The sequence below is a fragment of the Lolium rigidum genome, chromosome 6 (assembly GCF_022539505.1).
Source record: "Lolium rigidum isolate FL_2022 chromosome 6, APGP_CSIRO_Lrig_0.1, whole genome shotgun sequence".
Lineage (NCBI taxonomy): Eukaryota > Viridiplantae > Streptophyta > Magnoliopsida > Poales > Poaceae > Lolium > Lolium rigidum.
Window position 1 is genome coordinate 133,151,067 of NC_061513.1, and position 8,959 is coordinate 133,160,025.

Here is an 8,959-nt window from a genome sequence, read left to right on the forward strand (position 1 = left end):
TGTACCAATGCTCATATCTAGGGGGAGCTCCTCTATATCTCCCACATTGTTGGTTGACATTATTCATTCCTTGCAAATACTTGTGTTGTCATCAAACACCAAAAAGGGGGAGATTGAAAGAACATTTCCCGCCCTTTTGGGTTTTGTGTGTTTGATGTCAACACTAGTTATATTTTTATGTGTGTTGATGTAGACAGGTACATGTTTTCGAGAAATATACTTGATCGGTGAAATGGTATGGCTGTTACTGAAGTTCGAAGGTATTTTTATTTACGGCGGAAGTTCGGCCCCGACGAGCGGAAGTTCCGCCCGGATGCTCCAGCGAAGCCCTTCGGCGCGAGATCTGATCACGGGTTTTATTCTCCGGCCGGAAGTTCCGGTGATGGTGGCCGGAAGTTCCGGTCAAGCGGAACTTCCGCCCAACTTCCGGACAAGTTCCGAAAGTCGGCGATTTGTGGCTCGGTATGTCCAGGTATGCTTTTTCGTATTTTCGGAACTTAGCCGGAACTTGGCCGGAACTTCCGGTCACCGGAAGTTCCGCCCAAGTTCCGCCCCTATCTTTTCCGACGGGTTGCCTAACGAAGAATCTTCTGGTGGAAGTTCCGGGCCTCCTGGCCGGTACTTCGGTGCCGGCGGAACTTCCGGCCCTCCTGGCCGGAACTTCGGTGTTACGAGAAATGGTCCAAACGGTCGGATCCGAGAGCTCCAATCATATAAATAGCTCTCTTCTCCAAAGGGACAAGTTGCTCAATCATTGCAAGAAAAATCTGCCAAGCTTCACCACCATTAGAGCCACCTCCAAGAAACACAAGATTTGCAAGATCTCCTTCCTCCCCCAACCAAAGCTCTTGATCTTTGGAGATTCGAAGGAGAAGCCACCGATCTACATCCTCACCGAAGCGATTTTCATTTCCCCTCATTTGTTTGAGGGATCTCATGCTAGTGTTCCTATTTGGTTCCCTAGTTGATTTGTGTTGATGTGTTGTTGTTGATTGGTGTGTTGTTACGGATTTGGGAGCCTCCAATTCGGTTGTGGATGTGTGCCCCAAGAACATTGTAAAGGCCCGGTTTCCGCCTCGAGGAAATCCCTTAGTGGAAGTGGGCTAGGCCTTCGTGGCGTTGCTCACGGGAGATCTGAGTGAAGCCTTCGTGGCTGTTGGTTTGGCTTGCGTAGCAACCACACTCCTCCAAACGTAGACGTACCTTCTTGCAAAGGAAGGGAACTACGGGAATCATCTCCGTGTCATCGCGTGCTCCACTCTCGGTTACCTCTATCCCATTCTATCTCCTATATATTGCGTAGCTATATCTTGCTTAGTTGATAACCTTGTCATATAGGTAAATTCACTTAGTTGCATATCTAGAGAATTTACCTTTGTGTCAAGCCTAAATTGAAAAAGAACTAAAAATTGGTTAGCACCTATTCACCCCCCCTCTAGGTGCGGCATACGATCCTTTCAGTCGTACTCATCACACCTTCCTCTTGGGGTTCCCAACGAACGTGTGTTAACTGCACGCATCAGCCGTCGCTGCCACAAGGAGTCACCCACTGGCCCCATGGTCGTTGTCAGTGTGAACTTTCAGGAGTAGGACTCGTAGTGGGATTCCTTGATAACTACGGGTCTCCATTTAAGAAAACCGTGTGTGTGTGTGTGTTCACGTGGACGCGCGTCTCCTCGCCTCTCGGGTCACCGACGAGTGGGTCCAACGCAACCTAGCACGAACACGCGAGCTATCCACGACACCGCAACCCTGGCCCAAAAATACAGGCCAAGGCCGCTGGCCCTCTTTTTTATTCACGCGGACAGCAACGGACATTGTCTGTTCCTTTGCGGTAGCCCGTTAAAGATAGCTGTAGAGCATAAGCATAAACAGTAGCAGCAATTCTGTATTTTATGAGATTAACCAACCCATGAGCTGACAGACCCTTATTTTTACACAAAAGTGAGACACTTATTCTTAAACGAAAATGGTACTAATCACGGTATAAACTAAGGCTTTTGCTCCAGTGCCCCCCCTCTAAAATTTGTTCTATTTAGACAGTTAGGATCTGCTGATACCCTTCGTGGGTTGACTTAACGTGTGTGTTTGGTTCATGGCAAACATGTACGGGATAGGATGGGATAAAATATGTTTAATTAACGATTAAAAGAAAAGGATAAATATGCCATTAACACATCAGTTAATATGTAATTAATGGGTCCTTTTCCCTTCGTGGCGGAGGCCGGACCTAGCGGGCGCGGCCGCCTACCTGTGCCTAGCAAGGTCACTGCCCGCACATATTTTGCGAGGCCGTTTCTGTCGACTGGGTGTCGCGCAGACGTAGCCAGCTCGCTGTTCGCCACGCCATGGAGGCCACCGCCGCCGAGCTAGGGAGCCACGTTGAAAATCAAGCCCGCCGCTCACCGCGCCCTGGAGGCCGCCGATGCCGAGTTGGGGAGCCACGCGAAAAAGCAAGCCCTCCGCTTGCCGCGACATGGTGGCCATCGCCGCCGAGATGGGGAGCCACACAAACGACGGTGGCATGTGTCGGAGTCACGTCGACGGACATGGATTCTCAGGTGGCTGGTGAGATTAGTCATGAAATTCACGGATTATATGGTCCAGCCTTTCTCAGAAATATTTGACTTTTGAGATGGGATCATCCATATTTTCTGGTCACGAATCAAACACACGTTTACCCCCTTCAAATTTGGTTGGGAGGGGGACATTGAAGCACGCCCCATAAACTAACAATTCCATTTTTTTACGAGATTAGCGAACCCATGAGCTGACTGACCCGCACAGAGACTAGCCAGCCCATACTCATGTCACGTATCTATGTCTCTATCCATCCTCAGCCCACAGCGGTGACGTCCATATATCTGTCCGGGTCCAACATACACAGCAGCGCCATTTTTATATGGTTGCCGTCACCGGAAAGCCAGCAAAAATCCAACCTAAAAACACAAGAACAAAACCAGTATTACTAGCTGTCAAACTGGGCACCCATGACGCGGCCACGCGGACCCTGGCATGGCGTGGAGAGTGGCACCGTACCGCCCATGCCATACACCACCCTGCCTCTGCCGCTATATATCCCCCTCACCTTGCCTCACCTGCCTATCCTACAACTCATTTCATCATCTATCTATACCATCATTTCCCCAACAGAAACACATAGCTACTCCTGGAAGTGTGCCGCTACTGACATGGACAGCTCCAGCTGCGTCGCGGACGACGCCACCACCAGCAGCGGCGGCGCCGCCGCCTCCTGCACGGACAAGCTCAAGGCGCTGGCCGCCGCCGCGGCGGAGGCGGCAGGGCCGCTCGAGCGCATGGGCAGCGGCGCCAGCGCGGTGCTGGACGCGTCCGAGCCTGGCACCGAGGCTGACTCGGGCGGCGCGCGCGCCGCAGCGACCGCGGGAGGCAAGCTGCCGTCGTCCAGGTACAAGGGCGTGGTGCCCCAGCCCAACGGCCGGTGGGGCGCGCAGATCTACGAGCGCCACCAGCGCGTCTGGCTTGGCACCTTCGCCGGCGAAGGCGACGCGGCCCGCGCATACGACGTGGCCGCGCAGCGCTTCCGCGGCCGCGACGCCGTCACCAACTTCCGCCCGCTCGCGGAGACCGACCCGGACGCCCGCCACCAGCTCCGCTTCCTCGCCTCCCGCTCCAAGGCCGAGGTCGTCGACATGCTGCGCAAGCACACCTACTTCGACGAGCTCGCCCAGAGCAGGCGCGTCACCTCCAGCGCCGCCGTCTCCGCCCCGGACGGCGGGCGCCCCTCCTCGCCCCGCCACCCCAGCGCCGCCGCCGCCTCGGCCGCGCGCGAGCACCTGTTCGACAAGACGGTCACGCCCAGCGACGTGGGCAAGCTCAACCGGCTGGTGATCCCCAAGCAGCACGCCGAGAAGCACTTCCCGCTGCAGCCCCCGGCGGCCGGCGCCGAGGGCAAGGGCCTGCTGCTCAACTTCGAGGACGCCGCCGGCGGCAAGGTCTGGCGCTTCCGCTACTCCTACTGGAATAGCAGCCAGAGCTACGTGCTCACCAAGGGCTGGAGCCGCTTTGTCAAGGAGAAAGGGCTCAACGCCGGTGACGTCGTCGGTTTCTACCGCTCGGACGGCGCCGGCGAAGGCTGCAGCAAGCTCTTCATCGACTGCAAGCTGCGGACCACCCCTAGCAGCACCACGGCCTCCTTTACTACAGCGGCCGCCGATCAGCTAGCACCAGCTGCAGCGAAGGCCGTGAGGCTGTTCGGCGTCGACCTCCTGGCGGCGCCGGCGGCGCCTGAGCAGGGGTTCAAGAGGAGCAGGGACCTCGTGAAGCCGGCCCCGGAAGCGGCATTCAAGAAGCAATGCTTAAAGCTGGCACTAGCGTAGCATCAGCTCGATCTCTCTCTGTCTCTAGCTAGAGTGGTGGTTTTTGGTCGCGTAATTCAGGCGGTAGAGCTAGCTTAGCGTAGGCCCTTCTTGGTACTATCTCAGTTAGTTTGTTTATTTATTGTCATGTTCTTGCATGCTCTAGTCTGATGTAAATCTTTTTCCCTGCAAAAAGAAGTATACTAATGAACCTAGCCTTAGAAGATGGCTATGGCTTAGTCCGATCAACTTAGAAAGAAGATCAAATAGTAACATTTGTTAATTCTCGCCTGATTTTCTTGTCAATTACAGGTGGAGAGAATTTGGCATCTTGACTTGGCTTCTTCTTCCCTGTCGAATTTTAATGTGCAACCTGAGACGTGATGCGATGGTTGTGCTTGTGCAACTGCACACACACCGTACGCAAGGTGCATGCATGTAAATCTTACGGCAGGGATGGGATGGAGGAGCGCGCTATGGACACCGCCTGCTGTAGATGACATGATAAACTTATCAGCAACAGGGGCAGAGCGACAGCTGCTTCTTTACAGGATATGATATACTTGTGCCTTGTGGGCTGGTGGCCAGTGGAGAAGATGAAATACTACTAGATCCGACGAGAAAACGAGAGAAATGCAGTGTCCCTGTAGCGGCTGGCGTTCTGTTCGTCGCGCCGGATAGCAACACGGCCAGGCGGTGGCCTGGTAGCAACACGGATATGTTTAATATGCATTTCAAATAAAGGGTGCATATGCACCCGGGTGTAGAAACACCCTGTCCCTAGTTTGCTGGCTTTTAGCGCAGAGAGAGAACTAGTTGCATGCCTACTTGTTGCTTGTTTATTCGTGCGCATGCAAAGCGTGGTGTCCTTGGACATGTGCAACACATTGCCCTCGGTTTAGCACTAGCTTATGGTTTCGCCAGCTAACTGCTCGTGACTGAGCCGCCTACAGCTCAGTCCTTCGGCTAAGCTCAAGATATTTAGTCACTCCCCCCTGTTCCAATACAAATCTATAAACTTAGTCAATAGTTGAGGGAAGTGGTGTTCTGGCACCCGGGAGTTTTTAAATTTTATTTTCAATACCCTTTTAAAATGTTGAAAAATTTGGACACAAATTTAATGGGTACATCTCAAAATTCTACACCTCACAAAATGGTTTTACGGAAAATCAATTTTAGTGTCATGTTTAAAAAGACTAATTTTGATGTAAAAAAAAGGTTGTCTATGTGACTTTTTTTAAATCTTTTTTCACACAAGTCACAAGAAATAACGGTTTTTTTTTTCACAAAACATGATATATGCATATAGAATGTCTATACCTAAGCGCGAAAATTTTCGTTCGAAACTTTTTGGCATTTCAAAATGTTCTTTTCGGTGGCAGGGCATATATATGCTTCAATGTGCCGAATTAGATTTTTGAAAAGTTCAAATCCTTTAAATTTGATCAACCCTATGGACAAATGATATGAACAAATCTAAGATATCTATTTATGCACGAAGGAAATAGTGAATTTACAGTAAGATATATTTTCATGCTATATTGTTTCATGTCTTATATATTTTTATGCCTTCTTTTTATATTTAGTCAAACGATTGTATATTTAACTAAATTTATAAACGTCATTTATTGAAACGCCGACAGTATCTCCGATACTGCGCAGGAGAGTGGAAACGACGTGTAGATGAGCAGGTCGTATACTGTACACACCATATGCATCGTCGTGTTGACAGTAGCCTCAGAGACGGGGATACGAGATCTTGCAGATTGTTTCATTGTTTTGTCCTGCCAAGGAAAGGAGAACAAAGGGTAAATCGTCGGTGGAATCTACGACAAAATCGCTCCGATCTCTTGAAGAAATGATCGAAGCATAGAGGTCCGGCGGGGCCGAGTCAGCAACAGGGGGTTTCCATCGGGCGCCACGTACGTAGGGATAGACACAGAGAGAGACGCGGCGGGCACGGCTCTTGAGGAGATCGGGGGACTCCTGCTGCTTGCCTGTTTGGACAACAGCAATAATAAGCTGCATCCGGCAGCATGCATGGGGACAAGCTGCTGATATAAAGGACTGCTCCTCGGTTGCTTCGCCACCTATACTTTTTGTTTTGTTTCGTTCAAATGCAACGATTGATTTGATCCAAATTGACAACCGACACACACTTTCTGAATTTCAAATGTAGATCCTCCAGAGTCGAGCTTTTTGACATTAGATCTTTATGTATTGTGTGTTAGGCTGGTGCCAATGCATCACCACACTATAGTCTGCCACGTCAGTTTTTTTACTCACTCTCACCCCACTTTCACCCCACTCTTATCCACGGTGCCAGTGCACGGGCTATAGTCTTGAGCTCTCACCTCTCTCCTCCACATCAGCTTTTCTCTCTCCTCGACATTTAGCATTTGTTTTTCAGATTACAACATTCAAAATAATGCAAGAAAAATATTTTATTCAACTAAAATTGTTACCGATTACATTATAAAAAAAATTACATAAAAATTTGAAAAAATTACATAAAAATTTGAAAAAATTACATACTAGGCATTAGCCCACACATGCTCAATCAAATCATCTTTGGAGCTGTGTATACATCGGTGAGTCCCTCATTTCGTTGTCCATCCGAATCACGTGCTGCTAGGCTTGGTGGTGCATGGTTGTGTATCGCGAGGCCGACATTGGAATCAAGCTGTCTCATAGATGTTGTCCAAATTTATATCACGCTCATCGTCGATGACCATGTTGTGCGGAATGACACATGCACGCATGATCAACCCAAGAGTACGCCTCGAGTAGGAGCGTCCGGAAGCTGCTAGAATGTTGAACCTAGCCTTCGACACTCCAAAGGCACACTCGACATCTTTGCGCCGAGCTGATTGAGCGAGCATTGAACAGGTCGATGCTTTTCACTTTGTGGAAGAGTAACACCTTTCATGAACACCGGCCGGGAGGGGTAGATGCGCGTCGGCAAGGTAGTAACCATAGTTGTACTCATGTCCATTCACCGTAAAGTTCACTATGGGTGCTTCTCCCCTAAGCACATCGGTGAACAACGGCGGATCGGTTGAGTACATTGAGGTCGTTGTTGGACCCGGCCACTCCAAAAAGGCATGCCGGATCCAACGATCATACGACGCAACGGCTTCTAAGATTATGGTAGGGTATTTGATGTCTCCCTTGTGAATTGACCGGCATGCGCCACTGGCGGTTCCTCCACTGCCAATGCATGCAATCGATGCTCCCTAACATGCCCGGAAAGCCACGCTCCTCGGCTTTCGCTAACGGACGCCGAGTATCCTCGACATTTGGTCGACGGCAAAGCTGTTCCCACGTAACGGTCAATGATGCCTTCACGGAATCTATCTAGACAATCGATGAGGTTTGTCTAGCTAACTTAAGTCACTCATCTATCGTATCTGCAGCGGCTCCATAAGCTAACAGACGCAAAGCCGCGATACACTTTTGTAGGGGAGAAAAACCAGCACGGTTGAGAGCATCAACTCTTTGGGTGAAATACGGAGAGAATTCACCCAATCTATCCACAATGCGCGAGAAAAAGGGATCGCCTCATCCGATACCTTCGCCGAAAGAAGCTCGGAGGATAATTGCAGTCGTCGGCGAAGTAGTCCTCGAAGAGCCGATCGTGGGCACCCAGACGATCACGCCTGATGAACTCTCGGTGGCGTCGCGGCCGTCTTGGCTCCGCCTCCTCGTTGAGCATCGCCTCCTCATACTCCGCCTGGAATGCACCGATCATATCACCCTCCATTCCGTCGCTCGAACTGTTGCTAGATGAAGACATGGCGTTGAGAGGAGTGGAAACGGAGAGTGGAGGAGATGAAGTGAGGTGTGGAATGAGTGAAACCATATGGGGGGTATTTATAGGGGTTGGGGATGAAATTTTGGGGTTTTTGACATTTTTTCCGAAATTTTTGAGCCAGCAACGGCTACCCCAACGGCTAGCTGACGTGGATGAATCAGATCGCGCCACCTCAGCTAGTTGTTACCCCTCCCTCTCGCCCCGCCTCCCGCCCCGCCTCTCACCCCGACCTGCCAACGCTGCCGCCCCGCTCTCGCCCCCCTCTCGCCCCCCTATCGCCCCCAGCGCGAGCGGCAGCCGGGCGGTAGCGGGCGCTACCGCCGGGCGCCCGCGTCACCGCCCCGCGCTCTCGTCTCGCCGCCCTCTCGCCCGCCTCTCGCCCGACGCCGGCGCTACCGCCCCTGCTCCAGCCCGCGTTGGCACCAGCCTTAGCGCGTTATCTTAATATAATGATACAAACTCCGTTTCAAAGAATAAGACAGTTCTTGTTTTAAGTGATTTTGTTTAACCAAAAATTACTTTAAATATATAAAAAATGTTCGTATCAAATTATCATCATTAGAAAATGTTTTTAATACGAACCCAACGGTGCTAATTACATATAATATAATCAAAATTTTGTTGCTCAATTTTTATAGTTAATTTTTTCTTGAAATACGTGTGCGCCTTATTTCTTGAAACGGAGTATATGTTAAGAGACCAGCTCTTCAATGCATTGTAGTTTAATAGTTGTATCTATATTTAATGTGTGTACATGTTTGCATAAGGTTGGTCTATCAATTATTTTTGGTTATGTTCCGTGCAAGAG

At 50.4% G+C, this 8,959-nt stretch overlaps 1 protein-coding gene across 1 annotated transcript; it reads left to right on the forward strand.

The window, feature by feature from the left end:
- The first annotated feature begins 3,097 nt into the window (after positions 1-3,097).
- On the forward strand, positions 3,098-4,597 carry LOC124665520 (AP2/ERF and B3 domain-containing protein Os01g0693400-like). The gene has a single exon (XM_047202922.1). It carries the CDS (start codon positions 3,192-3,194, stop codon positions 4,356-4,358), a length of 1,167 nt encoding a protein of 388 aa, XP_047058878.1. The 5' UTR covers positions 3,098-3,191; the 3' UTR covers positions 4,359-4,597.
- The last annotated feature ends 4,362 nt before the right edge of the window (positions 4,598-8,959 follow it).

What these genes read in the sequence shown, in the direction of transcription:
- LOC124665520 (XM_047202922.1), top strand. Translation starts at nt 3,192, where the DNA reads ATGGACAGCTCCAGCTGCGTCGCGGACGACGCCACCACCAGCAGCGGC.